The sequence below is a fragment of the Pelodiscus sinensis genome, chromosome 12, assembly GCF_049634645.1.
Source record: "Pelodiscus sinensis isolate JC-2024 chromosome 12, ASM4963464v1, whole genome shotgun sequence".
Classification (NCBI taxonomy): Eukaryota; Metazoa; Chordata; order Testudines; family Trionychidae; genus Pelodiscus; species Pelodiscus sinensis.
The window spans coordinates 49,639,712-49,654,541 of NC_134722.1; the positions used below are offsets into that span (position 1 = coordinate 49,639,712).

The following is a 14,830-nucleotide window of genomic DNA, read 5'->3' on the forward strand; positions in this document are numbered from 1 at the left end:
TGTCTCCCATGATTTTCCAGAGATGATAGCTAGAGGCTCAGCTACCACCTCTATCAGCTCCTTGAGTATTCTAGGATGCATTTCATCAGGCCCTGGTGACTTGCAGGCATCTTAACTTTTCTAGGTGATTTTTAACGTGTTCTTTTTTTTTAATTTTATCTTCTAAACCTATCCCCTTCCCACTAGCATTCACTATGTTAGGTATTCCTTGACTTCTCAGTGAAGACCGAAACAAAGAAGTCATTAAGCATCTCTATTTCCAAATTTCCTGTTGTTGTTTCTCCCTCCTCACTGACCAGTGGGCCTATTCTGTTCTTGGTCTTCCCCTTGCTTCTAATGTATTTTATAAAAAGTCATCTTGTTTCCCTTTATTCCCGTAGCTAGTTGGAGCTCATTTTGTGCCTTTGCCTCTCTAATCTTGCCCCTGCATTCCTGTGCAGTTTGCCTATATTCATCCTTTATAATTTGTCCTACTTTCCATTTTTATAGGACTCCTTTTTTTTAATTTTTAGATCATGCAAGATCTCGTGGTTAAGTCAAGGCAGTCTTTTGCCATATTTTCTGTCTTTCCGACACAGCGGAATAGCTTGCTTTTGGGCCCTTAACAATGTCCCTCTGAAAAACTGCCAACTCTCCTCAGTTGTTTTTCCCCTCAGTCTTGATTCCCATGGGACCTTACCTATCAGCTTTCTGAGCTTACCAAAATCTGCCTTCCTGAAATCCATTGTCTCTATTTTGCTGTTCCTATTTCTGCCATTCCTTAGAATCGTGAACTCAACGATTTCATGATCACTTTCACTCAAGCTGCCTTCCACTTTCAAATTCTCAACCAGTTCCTCCCTATTTGTTAGGATCAAATCTAGAACAGCTTCCCCCTGGTAGCTTTTTCAACCTTCTGAAATAAAAAGTTGTCTCCAATGCAGTCCAAGAACTTATTGGATAGTCTGTGCCCACAGCATTATTTTCCCAACATATATCTGGATAGTTGAAGTCCCCCATCATCCAAAGCCCAAGTTTTGGTGGTGATTTTGTTAGTTGTTTAAAAAAAGCCTCTTCCACTTCTTCCACCTGGGTAGGTGGCCTGTAGTAGACTCCTAGCATGACATCACCCTTGTTTTTACCCCCTTTTAGCCTAACCCAGAGACTCTCAACACTTCTGTCTCCTATGGCCATCTACACCTCACTCCAGGTGTGTTCATTTTTAATATATAAGGCAACATCTCCTCCCTTTTTTCCCTGTCCGTCCTTCCTGAGCAAGCTGTACCCTTCTATACAAACATTCCAATCGTGTGTATTATCCCACCAAGTTTGTGATGCCAACAGTGTCATAATTGTACTTATTTATTAGCACTTCCAGTTCTTCCTGCTTGTTTCCCATACTTCTCGCATTTGTATATAGGCATCTAAGATACTGATTTGACCTTGCCTCCCAGTTTTGCCCTGACCGTCCTTTCTCTCTGCCATTATAGCCCATGCTCCCTCCCATTTCCGACCCATCTTCCAGGTCTCCATGTTCTCCACTTACCCGTGGGCTTTGCTCACCTGTCCTCATCGAACCTAGTTTAAAGCCCTCCTCACTAGGTTAGCCAGTCTGTATCCAAATAGGGTCTTCCCCCTCCTCGAAAGGTGAACGCCATCTCTGCCCAGCAGTCCTTCCTGGAATAGCATCCCATGGTCGAGGAAGCCAAAGCCCTCCTGGCGACACAATCTTCACACCAGGCGTTCACCTCCAGAATGCACCTGTCTTTGCCTGGGGCCCTACCTTTGACAGGAAGGCGCAGGTGGTATTCTTTGATCTCCAAAGTCCTTCACTCGTACTCCCAGAGCCCTGTAGTCACTCTTGATCCTCTCAGTGTTACACCTTGCAGCATCATTTGTGCCCACATGGATGAGTAGCATGGAGTAGTAGTCAGAGGGCGGATAATCCTCGACAATGCCTCCGTAACATCTCTGATACAAGCCCCCGGCAGACAGCATGCTTGCCGAGAAGAAATGTCAGGGCAACAGATGGGCACCTCCATCCCCCTCAGAAGAGTCTCCTGTTCGCAGTGGTGGCAGCAAACCTACCAGCCTTGAGGATACTGGGCTTCTCCTCCTCTGCTGTAGGGGGTGATTCCTCATCTCCTGTGTAAAGAAGAGCCTAACGGTTTCCTAGTACCATGGCGGGAGGGTTCGGAGCAGTGGTGGTGCCAGAGGTAACCAGCTGCTAGTGTCCACCCTGAGCTGTTGTCTCCTCCCCCAGTGGTGTGTCCACACTCCTCTGTTCTGGGACAGCTACCTCGGCTGTCTCCTCATGAATACGGTCCAGGAATTGCTCATGGATTCGGGTGCTCCTCAACCTGGCCACCTCCTCCTGTAGCTCTAATCAAGATATTTGACTTATTTGCCTCTATGTATGGGTCTGGGTGCTGGTGATATTTTTTAAAGTCAATGATAGTCCTACTTACAGCAGCTTCATAAATAAAGATGCAGATCTTACTTTTTAACGCAGGGGTCGGCAACTTTTTAGAATTGGTGTACTGAGACTTAGCTTATTCACGGATCTGTGTGCCGAGGGGAGGGCAGGCTGGTTATGGACACCTTATTTTCTGAACCAGCTGCAGTTAGTGAGAATGGTTTAATTTAGATTATGGAAACAGTTTAACACACTTAATCTAACATGAGAAATTTATCAAACTTCATTTTAAATTTAAATATGTCCAACACAAACTATCAATCTTTTCTTTCTTAATGGCAGGGACAGGGAACTGCTTTTGCGTCGGGGTCACTGATCCACAGAAAAATCAGTTGGGGACCATGCAAGTGAAGTTTAAAAAAACTCCAGCAAGAACCCCCAACATTCACTTGTGGCCCCAACTGAGATGCTTCACTCCTCTGGTGCCCAAGCCTCACAGAGTGAGGTGAGGGGAAGAGCAGAAGGGGGACTGAGGCTCAGGGCATCCCATAGACCAGATTTACTTTTCTGGAGTTAGTGGATTTTTATGGGCCTCCTTAGGCTTTGGGGGAGGGACAAAAATGAGGGGGTACAGTGCGCGAGACAGGGATGCCAGCAAGTAAGATAGGAATGGGGTGCAGGATCTGGGAGGGAGGTGGAGTGCAGAAGCAAGCTGGGAGTAGGGTGTCTGGCCAGGTGGATGGAGCAGGAGCAAGGGAGGGTGCAGTATGTGGCCAGGAGAGGGTGCAGGAACAAGGGAAGGTGTCAGAGCAAGCTGGGGATGCCTGGTCTTGGGGCAGGGGGGAGGGAAGTGAGGGGTTTGGAGAAGGGTCTGGACATGAGGGAGGACCTTATCTGGCTTTGTGCCCCCTTGCCTAGCCTGCTGCAGGGAGGAGGGAGTGCTTTCCAGTGGCTGCATGGAGGAAGAGGGGCAGGACTGAGCTCCTTCGTGTGTGCTGCTGAAAATCGGCTTGCTGTAGGTTGCTAACCTCTGTGCTGAGGGGCGGGGTCTGAAATGGCCTCGTGGGCCGAATCAAAGACCCTGGGCTAGGGACACCATTCCTAACTATCCTGGCTAATAGCCATTGATGGACCTAACCTCCATGAATCTATCTAGCTCTTCTTTGAACCCTGTTAAAAGTTCTAGACTTCACCACATCCTCTGGCAAGGAGTTCCACAGGTTGGCTGTGCTCTGAGTGAAGAAAAACTTGTTTGTTTTTAAACCTGCTGCCTATTAATTTCATTTAGTGACCCCTACTTTTTATATTATGGGAATAAGTAAATAACTTTTCCTTATTCACTTTTCCCACACCAATCATGATTTTAAGGAAAGATTGGCAAAATTTAGAATTTTGATCCCACAGGAAATTACAATATTGCAATATGTTAGGATGACCATATTTCCTTATACAGAACATATGGTAAAATTACTTGCATTTGAGCGAATTCAGCAGTAATCAGAGCTATGCAGTACAAAATTCAAATTATCACGTTGACAGCCCCTGTTAAAAAGAAATACTGCATAGTTGGATTCTTCATATTTTTAAGGCATTAGTGGTGTGTCCCTGTGTGAACCCTATGCCCCCATTCCCCTCCACACAGGAAAGGTGACACACATTCTTGTATGCCTTCTCCTTCACAGGGAAGTTGACCTGCCTACCAGGGATGTTAAATATTGTGTAAATTGTTGCAGCTTACATGATTAACTCTCTCTCTCTGAAGCTTTTAAAATATAGTGGTTACACAGTTATTAAAATGCTCCCCGGGTGTGGGACCAGCTACCAGTGCAGTCCCACTCCCATTCTTAGGAAGGCCCCCTGCTATCCCACACTGCTGTCTCTGTATTGGAGACAGCAGTGTAGGGTGGCAGGTGGAGCTGGTCCACAAAGGGAGCTGGCTTAAAAATTGGCTCCCTATGCTGTCCAGCTCCCACCTGCTACCCTGTGCTGCTGCCTCCGATACAGGGGCAGCAGTCCCTTTCCATGGGGGCCTGAGCTTCCTGCAGACAGAGGCTGCTCTGGCATCCAGCCTGGGCCCCCTCCTTTCCCTCCCACACTGCTGCTTCTGATACAGAGGTAGCATGGGGGCGGGGAGCAGGTGGCTCTGTGGAATCTGGTGCTCCATGGGGAACCACCTTTTAAGCTGTCTCTCTCAAGCACTGGATTGCAAGCACTGTGGGAGGCAAGGGTGGGGGCACAGGGAAAGGTGGCTCATGGAAACTGGCATGTGCGGGGAGCTGGCTTAAAAGCCAACTCTCCATGGGTACTGGCTCCTGTCCTCTCCTCCCCCACTGCCTCTGATACAGAAGCAGCAAGGGGCAGGGGTTGCCCTACTGCCTACTTGATTTTCCCTGGTGCTCTCTGCTCTGAGTGGGGCTTGGCCCCAACTGGTGTTTTGTCTACCTTAGGAAATATATTGCTGGGGTGGTGAATATCTGCATCCTGTCCCCACCTAATCTCTGCCAGGGTTCACACCAGAACATGACCAGCAGCATCCTTTCAGCACTGTGTGGGAGGGAAGGGATAGGAGCTGCTTCCAGGAGGGGAAGGAGGGAAGGAATGACTTGGCCCTTGGTTTGCAGGACTCCTCTCTTTTTGTTCCACCCATCCACTGCCATGACTGGAGGCTGTTTATTCCTTCCTGTCCAAACAATGTCAAAAAGCAGCTAATACTTCCAGGCTGGTCACCAACAACTCAGCTGCCTCCAGTTACAGCATGAGCAGGAAGTGGTTAAGCACTAAAAGCTGAGGAAACCCACCTACAGGAGCTTTCGCTGTCAGAAGGAGGGGTAGCTCAGTAGAGGATGTTGCTTAGGGGCTGACCAACCCCGTGTTCTCTGGGCGTGACCCAGGATGGCTGGAGGGGTGGGTGAAGAGGGTGCTAAGCTTCTGCCCAGAGGGTTGCTGTGAAGCCTGCAGGTTTGGGACAGGAACAGGCTGGAATTACTTGCCATCCACACTCTCCACCTGCAGAGTTTAGCTGGGGTGCATAGAGGCTTTTGTGTGCCAGTGCTGTGCGGGGCTTTCTGCTGATGACTAGGAAGGGATCAGATCCAGCTTAGCCCTTAGTTTTACTGCATCCTGTAAACTTAAAAGGAGTATAAAGCCATAGAATCTAACAATCACTACGACATGCAGAAATTAGTATGAATACAGACAGCAGAGTTCAACTCTGACAGTTATTCTCAGTCGAATGACTTAAATGGCAGTCACTCTAGCTGTTGAAGATTTTCCTATTTCTGAAGGTTATCTTATCCAACTCATTGGTTAGCAGAATGAAGGCTGAAACTCAAGTGTTGCCTTGGGGTTGAAATTAGGTGGCAAAACTTTTGTTGCTGAGAGCTGGAGATCCCAGATGTCAGATGCCATCTGCCAAGGACGAATGTCTTTCTATGCTTCTTTCCACCCTAAATGTTTTATATTAAAGCCTTTGATACATGTCTGTGGCTTGGTGGCACTAGAAATTGTTCCTAGTAAACCAGGGCCAAATACTTTTTGCAGGATATTTCAATAAAGATTTGCTTAGGGTGTCACTGTTCTGCTACTAAGTGATTGGTTCCTGAATTGGAAAAGGGAACCCAGAGATGCTGACTTATTGTCAAGTTGTGTTAAAGCAGTAAGGTGTTGATATGTTTGTCATGTAAGTGGGCAGGGTTGTAAGAGGGACTCGGAAGACCAAAAAATGAATCCAGCTAAATGTTTGTGGGATCTTGGCCATTGGATAGAGGAAGTGATGAGGATGTTAGTAGGATGCTAGCCAACCTAACAAGCTGTTGCATACTCTGGGCTGGGTTAACATAATGAATTTCACATTCAATACACAGTTCTCAAGATATTGTGTTAAAAGATTAGTGTTTACACACCTGGAACACAGCTACATAGTGTGTGACTCTGCGTGCCACTTCATGCTGCCTTTTAGTAGCCAGGAGCCCACCACTGATGCAGTAACCCATGGGGGAGGCCCTGCATAAATATCTATTAATGCTGATGACTCAATTCTTATGGCTTGTGGGTGACCCTGGATGTACAACAGTTAGAAGGGTGAGTGATTGCATCTTTATTTTCCCTTGCAGAAAAGGAATCTCTTTGCATTCTTTGACATGGCGTACCAGGGCTTTGCCAGTGGGGACATAAACCGGGATTCCTGGGCTGTGCGGCATTTTATTGAGCAAGGCATTAATGTTGTTCTGTCTCAGTCCTATGCCAAGAACATGGGTCTCTATGGTAAGTATTGGGAGAGGAAGATGGCTCAGAGGATTAATGATGAGCTATGAGTCTTTCACTTCCAGGTTGCTGATGTGAAAGTCAGCTGAAGTATTAGTGACCAAAAATCCCTTCCTTCTGGTTTCTGTCCATCAGATCCATGTCCTTTTGTCTCCTAGAGGCACTCTCACAGAAGGGATATCTGGACAGGTCTGGGGTACTGGGGAAGCTCATGTTACTCTACCTATGATGTTCCCTCTGCAAATGGGGACTCCTGTGGTGTCCCAAGGGAAGTGTAATCCGAATGCTGGAGGTCTGCAACATACATTGCGTGTTGAGGTAAATGGGTGTGATCTGACCTGGATTGTGTTTCAGGGGAGCGTGTGGGTGCCTTCTCCGTGATCTGCAAGGATGCAGATGAAGCCAAGAGAGTGGAATCCCAGCTGAAGATCCTGATCCGCCCTATGTATTCAAACCCACCAATCAATGGAGCTCGCATAGCTGCCACCATCCTGACCGCTCCTGACCTGCGGAAGGAATGGTAAGGCAACTCTCCTACAGAAGCCTGTTTCCCATCCTAAGCATGCTAGAAGCAAAGGTGCTGTGTAAGAATGATGCCGGTCAAACTACTGAATAAGTCAGACTAAATAAGGTTCTCTATTGTAGATGGAGCACAAAGGAATGAACCTTAGGTGGACCTGTCCTGTCAGCCACAATGGGGCATCTTCAGCCAAAGAAGGGGGAAATACAAAAGGCTTTATCTTAGAAGGAAGCTTTTAAACAGGGCACAGTCTTCCCACCATGCCTGCTCAGTGATGGTCATCAAAGAGAAATATAACTTAGACTGAACACTACACTTCAGGGCTCCTAGCTCAAATATGCTGATCAAGGTGCTTCTTTGCATGGGTCTCCTGTGTGCAGTAACAGTGCCTGGGTGCTCTAGCACCAAGCTGCTAGCAAGCACAGAGACAGAAAAGCCACTTGCGCTACGTTGCTGCAGGGAAGGTCCCAATGTATAGTTCAGTTCTTCCAGGATGGGAGTCCCCTTTAAATACAGCTTCCTCTCGTTTTTTAACACCTCTTCTATGAGGAAATGAAATGGTGTTTGTTTTAAGCTCTGCTCCCCTCTGAGTACAGCTGAGGAAAGTAACCTTCTGATGTAACTGCAGTGTTTTTCTAATCCTATTGATCTGTTGCTAGAGTTCATGGTCCTTGGAGGCAGCTGACTTGGCAGAACAAAAGGGGAAGGCTGTGTCCTCTAGCCCTCACCCCACTGGGAATTTTGATAGCTGTCTCCATTTGGCAGACATTTCTTTAGCATGGTGCTTATAACTGGAACAGACATAGCCCATATGCGGGATGGGTCGATTTTTGGGGAGTAGTGATTGTCATCTTCCAAATACAGTAGAATTGCATTTAGTTCCTCCCAGAGATGGAGGGGGGAAGGAAAATGAGAGCAGCTACAGGAGACTGGAGCCTTTTTAGTGCCTAAGCAACAGCCCCAGGCTCCACAGGTGTAGTACAAATAGTGAGGGGCATAGCTGGATGTCTGTCATAGCCAGGAAGCACTACAGCGCACCAAGGAGATTCCAGACCCCCTGAGGCTATATCTACTCTCGCTCCCTACCTGCATTCCTTCCTTTTATTCCCCCCCTCTTCCAGCCTTGGAGACTAGATTCACTGCTTCTTCGACCTGGGGAAGTAGCTGGCCATATACCTATGCTTCCATTTATCTGGAAATCCTTTCAAATCAGGGTTCCTGCCTTCTTAATATTTGTTAAATCCATGGGCAATTTAATTGACATAGGGCTGCATGGACATGACACTGTTGATTTGAATAAATAGGATTCTTGAATAAATGGAATTCCGATAACTGGAAAAGACTTCCCCACCCTCTTTCCCCACAGTAAGATCTAGGGAGTTGAATGTTGGCCTGAATGGCGTCAAACATTTCTGTTCATGATGAGCCCCTTCATATTTAAAGCCTATGGCTTGAGTGTGCTTAACAATCAACCCTCTACAATGGGAAATTGTGAGTATGATGGATCTCAACCTGGTCCGCTCAGAACTGAAGTCCACATCACAACCACTGCACATAATCAGGGTAATGGAAGAACTTCCGTCTCCTGATTACAGGAGAGAGGTAGCTCCTGAAGTAGTGCTGAACTAAAGCCCTAGTCTTGCTTTGCCTCTTGCTGAAGCCACCAAAGCGACCTTTTGCCTGTAGCACTCTCAATTGAATATATGTGCAACCTGTTTAAAACAGCAGTGTATAACTTCACTTCTCTGTCAGGTTGATGCCCAATGTGACCTATGAAGAGGGAAGCTTTAGAGGTGTGTTCTTGGGTAGTAGACTGCACTTACCTTTGTCTGAATCTGGTGTCTGTGCATTTCCTTTCTGTTGCTGCTCCTGCAGGCTGGAAGAGGTGAAAGGGATGGCGGATAGGATCATTGGCATGCGCAAACAACTGGTGGCCAACCTCAAGAAAGAAGGCTCGTCCCACAACTGGCAACACATCACCGACCAAATTGGAATGTTCTGTTACACAGGGCTGAAACCGGAGCAGGTTTGTGTGATTCTTCCGAATCTACCTGTAAAAACAGTTCTCCTGTACTAAGAGGAGCAGGAAGCACATGGATGTCCCTTTTGCAGCAATCTTCTATCCCTTCAGGCTAGACTATTATAAAGGTACCATGACAGGTCACGTTTTCCAGTAACTCGAGATTTCACAGATGTCTGAGAAAAATCATAGAATCCTCGAAATGTCTGGCTGGGAAGGGACTTGGAAGCTCCCTCTTGCCATGTTCTCAGAGCAGGGCTGTGTTGTCTGTTGCGACTGGGAAGGGACTTGGAAGCTCCCTCTTGCCATGTTCTCAGAGCAGGGCTGTGTTGTCTGTTGCGACTGGGAAGGGACTTGGAAGCTCCCTCTTGCCATGTTCTCAGAGCAGGGCTGTGTTGTCTGTTGCGACTATCTAAAAACCAATTGCAGTGATGATTAAAAATGAAACTCAATCCTACTGGTATACAAGTGCCCATGGAGGAGATGAATACATCTGTTTATGCCTGCTTTATAGAGACATGTGATCCAGAATACTAGAGGATTGATAATTTAAATAGTCTACAAACTGTCTTCCATTAAGCTGTCTACCAGACCTTAAGTCAAAGGTTTGGCTTCCTGTTAGAAATTCGGAAAATATTTACAACCCTGCTGCAAAGGGGGTGTGAGCAAGTATCTTGGACTCAGATCTTGTTTACAATAGGGATGTTAAATTTAGTTGAATCAACTAATGGACAGAATTTCCATCGACTAGTCGATAAGCAAGGGAGCTGCGGCAGGGTTAGCTCCTGAGACTGGCTCTTAACAGTCTGGTGCGCAATGCAGGGGACCATTTAAAAAGCAAAGGCACACGTTTCCTAGGACTAGGCACAAGCAAGGAATCAGCTCATTCTTGGATTGCGTCTGGTCCCCACTACCTCCTTGCCTTCCCTTCCACCTGCAGAGATGGTGCTGAGGTGGGGACTGGCTTTTAAGCTGGCTCCCCGCAGCACCAGCTCTTGCTTCCCCCTGCCCCTCCTGCTGCCTCTGTCAGAGGCAGCAAGCAGGGGGAAGTGACTAGTCAAGGGATTAGTCAACTATCCGATAAGCTTATGCTTATTGGATAGTTGACTAGTTGCTTGCATCCCCAGTCTGCAGTACAGACGTATATCAGTATAACTGTATCACTCAGTGTGAAAAATCCCACACTGCTGAGCAACAGTTACATGTAGAGCCCTGCAACTCTGGATATCTGTGGAACATATTTGTGGATCAGATGCGACACAGATTTTGTATCCACTCAGAGCTCTAGTGGTACAAGCCTGCTTCCTTTCCCTTTCCTGTCCCATCTGGATAGGACTTTGTTGGCAGGAGAGCTCCTTCTGACATAGCGACAAGGAGTCCTGTAGCACCTTATAGACCAACAGATGCATTGGAGCATAAGCTTTCATGGGCAAAGACCCACTTCGTCAGATGCATCTGACAAAGTGGGTCTTTGCCCACGAAAGCTTATGCTCCAATATATCTGTTGGTCTTTAAGGTGCTACAGGATTCCTTGTCGTTTTTGCAGAACCAGACTAACACGGCTACCCCGCTGATACTTGACACCTTCTGACATAGCTACTGCATCTCAGGGAGGTGGATTAACCATGTTGATTGGTGAGCTCTCCCAGTGCGCCCCCCCCCCCCCCATCAGCATAGTGTCTTTAAAGCAGCACACCTGCACCAGTGCAGAATTTTAAGTGTAGATATGCTCTGAGAAACTAGCTTCTCTTGACCTGATTGATCCGCCGAAGTCTTTCAGGCACTGTTCACCTACTAATGTCTCCCAAAGTCCTTGCTGTGCCTTGATCTTTGTTTATTTTTAACAAGGTTTGCCATTTTCTTTGGCATATGGAAGTCTTGAATGGGCTAAACCATAGCTTACTAACATGCCAGTTACTCATGAAGAGGACTGTCTTGCCTGCCTCCTCCCAGAAGTGGCTATTTTCAGTTTAATGTTTTAGTGCTCACATGAGAACCTTCAATTAGTTTAGATTTTAATTACTACATCTCCCTCTTGGCTGACCATTTTTGTGCACTTTGGCATTAGTGTGAGTTGTAGGGCTGGTCAAAGAGCAGTCTGCAAGCCAAGTGCAACCTAGAGATCTGTGCTGTGACCTGGGAATGCTACCTTCTTTCATATAAACTGTACTTCCCAGCATGTAGTGCTGAATCTCTACTAAGGGTGTGTGTGTGCCTGAAGCCATTGGTTAATCTTCATGGTTACACGCAGCTGTAAAATTTCAGCATTACACATTTACCTAAATTAAATATCCCTCATTTCTACCTATTTACTGCTAGCATCAGGAAGAGTATTTCATGATGGGATGCAGTCTCCCATGGTCAGAGGTCAAGGGGAATCTGGGGGGCCACTGGCCATGTGACCTCACCCCCCCCACACCCCCCTGAAGCCCAGAGAAGGGCTGGGAACCTCCACCCTGCCTCTTCCCCAACCAAGGCAGCTCGAGGGACTAGCTAGGATGCTGCTGGCAGCAGGGTTCTGTACCCCACCTGCACTCACTGGAAGCAGAAACAGAGCAAGGTGGCCCTGCTTTTTTGCTCCCCCAGCTGCCCTGTGACTCTGCTTCCGACTGGGTAGTGCAGGGATGATCCCTCCCCTGAAGTGGTGTGGCTAGGAGAGCAAAGCAGTATACCTGCCCTGCTCTGCTTTCCCTGCCAGTAAGTGAGTGTAGGATGGCCCCTTGCTTTTCCCCCTCCCATCCACAGCATCTGTGGAGAGGCAATGACCCCTAATGGCACCCCTCCCCCTGCACATCACCCCTGTCCATAGTCTACACTATTTTAGGCAAACTGGCTGTGACTTGAGGCCCTGGCAAGCTGCCAAAGCTGTCCGTCAGTTAGGATGATGTATGGACTCTCTAGAACTAAGTACTTTATATTTTTTCCCCCCACCTTAGGTGGAGCAACTAACCAAGGAATTCTCCATATACATGACAAAAGATGGCCGGATCTCCATGGCAGGGGTCACATCTGGTAATGTGAATTATCTAGCTGGTGCAATACATCAAGTCAGCAAGTAAACACAGTGGAGCAGATGGCCTTTCCTTCAACGGTCTTTGAACTTTGACGCAAGAGGATGAACGGGAGATTGCATTTGGGCATTGGGGCAAGCAGAATGTTTACTGTCAACCACAGCACTTGACTGTCATGTAATGTATCTCGTGTACCAGCCCAGCTAGAAGCATCAGCATATCCTAGCCAAAGCCACCTGCCTTCTGACAGGGATGTCACTGGTTCCTGCTGCTTTCTTCAGAAATAACTTTGTTACCCACCCTCTTCCCTATACAGACACCCTTCAGGCTTTAAACATCTTGGCAGAACTCCTGCATCTAGAATGATAGAATGCTGAGCGAAGTCTGTGCCCATCCCTTACTTGGGAGGGGAGAAGGCTTCATAATATAGCTCATTTAGAAACAGTAACTGAACTAAAACAGGATCAAGGCCCTAGCTTCCACCCCAAAGATCAAGTAAAGCATCACTACATTCATGTACAGCCCTACTGTCTAGTACAGATTCTTCACTTGCTTTAATCCAATCATTTGCAGAATGCCTCTTAAGATGAAAAGTTTGTACATAATTGAAGGTTTCTGTGCTCCTCCAGATTGGTGGATTCCAGGAGTGAATGTGGCGCACAGCTTTTGCTCTAATGATTTTTAAAACTTGCTTGAAATCCCAAATAATTAACCCTTTGCCTGTCAGCTTGGATCACTAATTTATTTTAAAATTGCTCCCTCTTTAGAGTGCTACAGATAGTACCAGGTGTTCTCTCCTTTCATGTTTCTACCACCTTTTACAGCCATAAAAGCAGGGAGGGAGCACTTTTCAGTGACCAATTGCAGAAAGGCTACAGAGGGTCTGAATTTGATTGTGAACAAATAAAACTGAAAAGCTTTAGGGAATTCCTGATATCAAAGCCTGTGCAATTTCTGGCCTTCCTAATCATGAATCTCACTTCTGTTAGAGAAACAAGTGTTGCTGTGTTAGGGCCTGTAAGTCAGATAAGTGCCTCCTGGGGATGTCATTCTTCACTTCAATCTTGTTGGGAAACATGGCTTGCTTAATTTTCTCTCTTTCTCCCTTGGAAAGCAAAGTACTTCTTCCTGCTCTAAGATACTACTCTGAGAAGTGGCCCCCTTTTTGCCTAACTTGGTTGTAGTGTATACATAATGACGACCAACTTGAGCTGTTAGATATGTTAAATTTCTGCTTTCTCTCGAGAGCCGAGAGTGTGCTGGTTTGATTTCCTTATGCGTCCACAGACCTAATTGGCCCTGGGTTTGAAATTTTGTTAGATATGCATAACTTCCAAGGGGGTTGTGCCAAGAGAGTATACTTAACTAGAACTATCAGCATTAATGATCATTTGTAGGAGGGAAAGATCCCAGTGTGAAGGGGTGCTCATTTAAAAAAAAAAAACAACTCTCTCCTTGTAAACCAAGAGCTGTTTCTTGGCAACTGATCGATAATTAAGGAAATCCCCTGATGTCTGTTCTTCCATAGTCACTCCTTAGAGTGGAAGTGGACCCTAAATAGAACCTCTTGTATGCAACTTGAACCCATACTGATCAATTCTGGCTTTGCAGTGTTGATCAGCTGAAGCTGACTTGTATGAGCCCCTTCCCCTTTATATCTTCCACAGTGTGTGTCATTTTACAGCGAGTGAGCTGTTGACATAGTTCTGTCCCCCAAACCCAGTTTCAGGGTACATTTTCAGCCTTGCATTTAAATGTCTTGAGTGATGTTTAAAGCCCATGGCTTCCCATTGATATGAGTAGGAGTTACTTAGCTAAAACTCCAATCTACTTCTTAAACTAATTGGAACACTTTGAATGGAAATAGTTTGCATTAAGGCCTGCTGATCTGTTGTAACCAACAATAAAGTGTTTCTGTGCTGTAAGGTGGCATGGAGTTCAGTTGCTGAAAGCAGAGGCATGAATGTGAACATACATGAGGTAGATACATACAAGTTGCTGTTGCCAGCTCTGATCCCTCATCTCTGGGGTTTTTTTTTGGGGGGGGGGGGGGGGGTTTGCTTCCCACTTGCTCCGAGACTAAGTGGCTCCATTGCTCTAAACTGTACATGGGGATTTTCCTAATTTAGTCCCTATGGGCTTTCTGTTGCTATGTAGCTGTCACTTCTGTAGTTTCTTTCAGTGAACATCTGAGAATATCCTGGTCAATCCTAAGCAGCTACCTCTATGCCCAGGAGAAAAAGGCATAAAGGAGGATTCTAACCTGTCTCAAGTAAAGAGAAGTTGATTGCACTTTAATTGCAGTGGTGATGTACATGTCCTCCTGGGAGTTACTGATGCTACCTGCCCCAAAGCGTTTGCTACTTTCTCTCTCGTGCATCTGGTCAAGGATTGACATTTCTGTGCTATGGTTGTAAACTTCTGTGTGCTTCCAAGTCTGATCTTCACCCTTGTAGGCAAAACCATCTGCCATCGTGTACTGTAACCGTTTAGGCCTTTATGCAGCCTGTTCTCTCTGATGCAATAAAAATACAGCTAGAGTGTATCCATGTTTTTCTGAATAAGTCTAAACCCTTGAGTGAAACTTTTCTGTTTAGCAGATTACAAACCCAGTCCGCCTA

The 14,830-nt window shown here is 46.5% G+C and overlaps 1 protein-coding gene across 1 annotated transcript in view; it reads left to right on the forward strand.

The window, feature by feature from the left end:
• The window catches only part of GOT2 (glutamic-oxaloacetic transaminase 2), a 33,523-nt gene extending 18,769 nt beyond the window's left edge, over nt 1-14,754 (forward strand). Inside the window, exons 7-10 of the mRNA XM_075940657.1 lie at nt 6,508-6,658; nt 7,013-7,178; nt 9,054-9,204; nt 12,135-14,754. Of these exons, the coding sequence (XP_075796772.1) occupies nt 6,508-6,658; nt 7,013-7,178; nt 9,054-9,204; nt 12,135-12,257 (591 nt within the window). The 3' untranslated portion in view covers nt 12,258-14,754. The remainder of the gene's footprint in view (nt 1-6,507; nt 6,659-7,012; nt 7,179-9,053; nt 9,205-12,134) is intronic.
• The last annotated feature ends 76 nt before the right edge of the window (nt 14,755-14,830 follow it).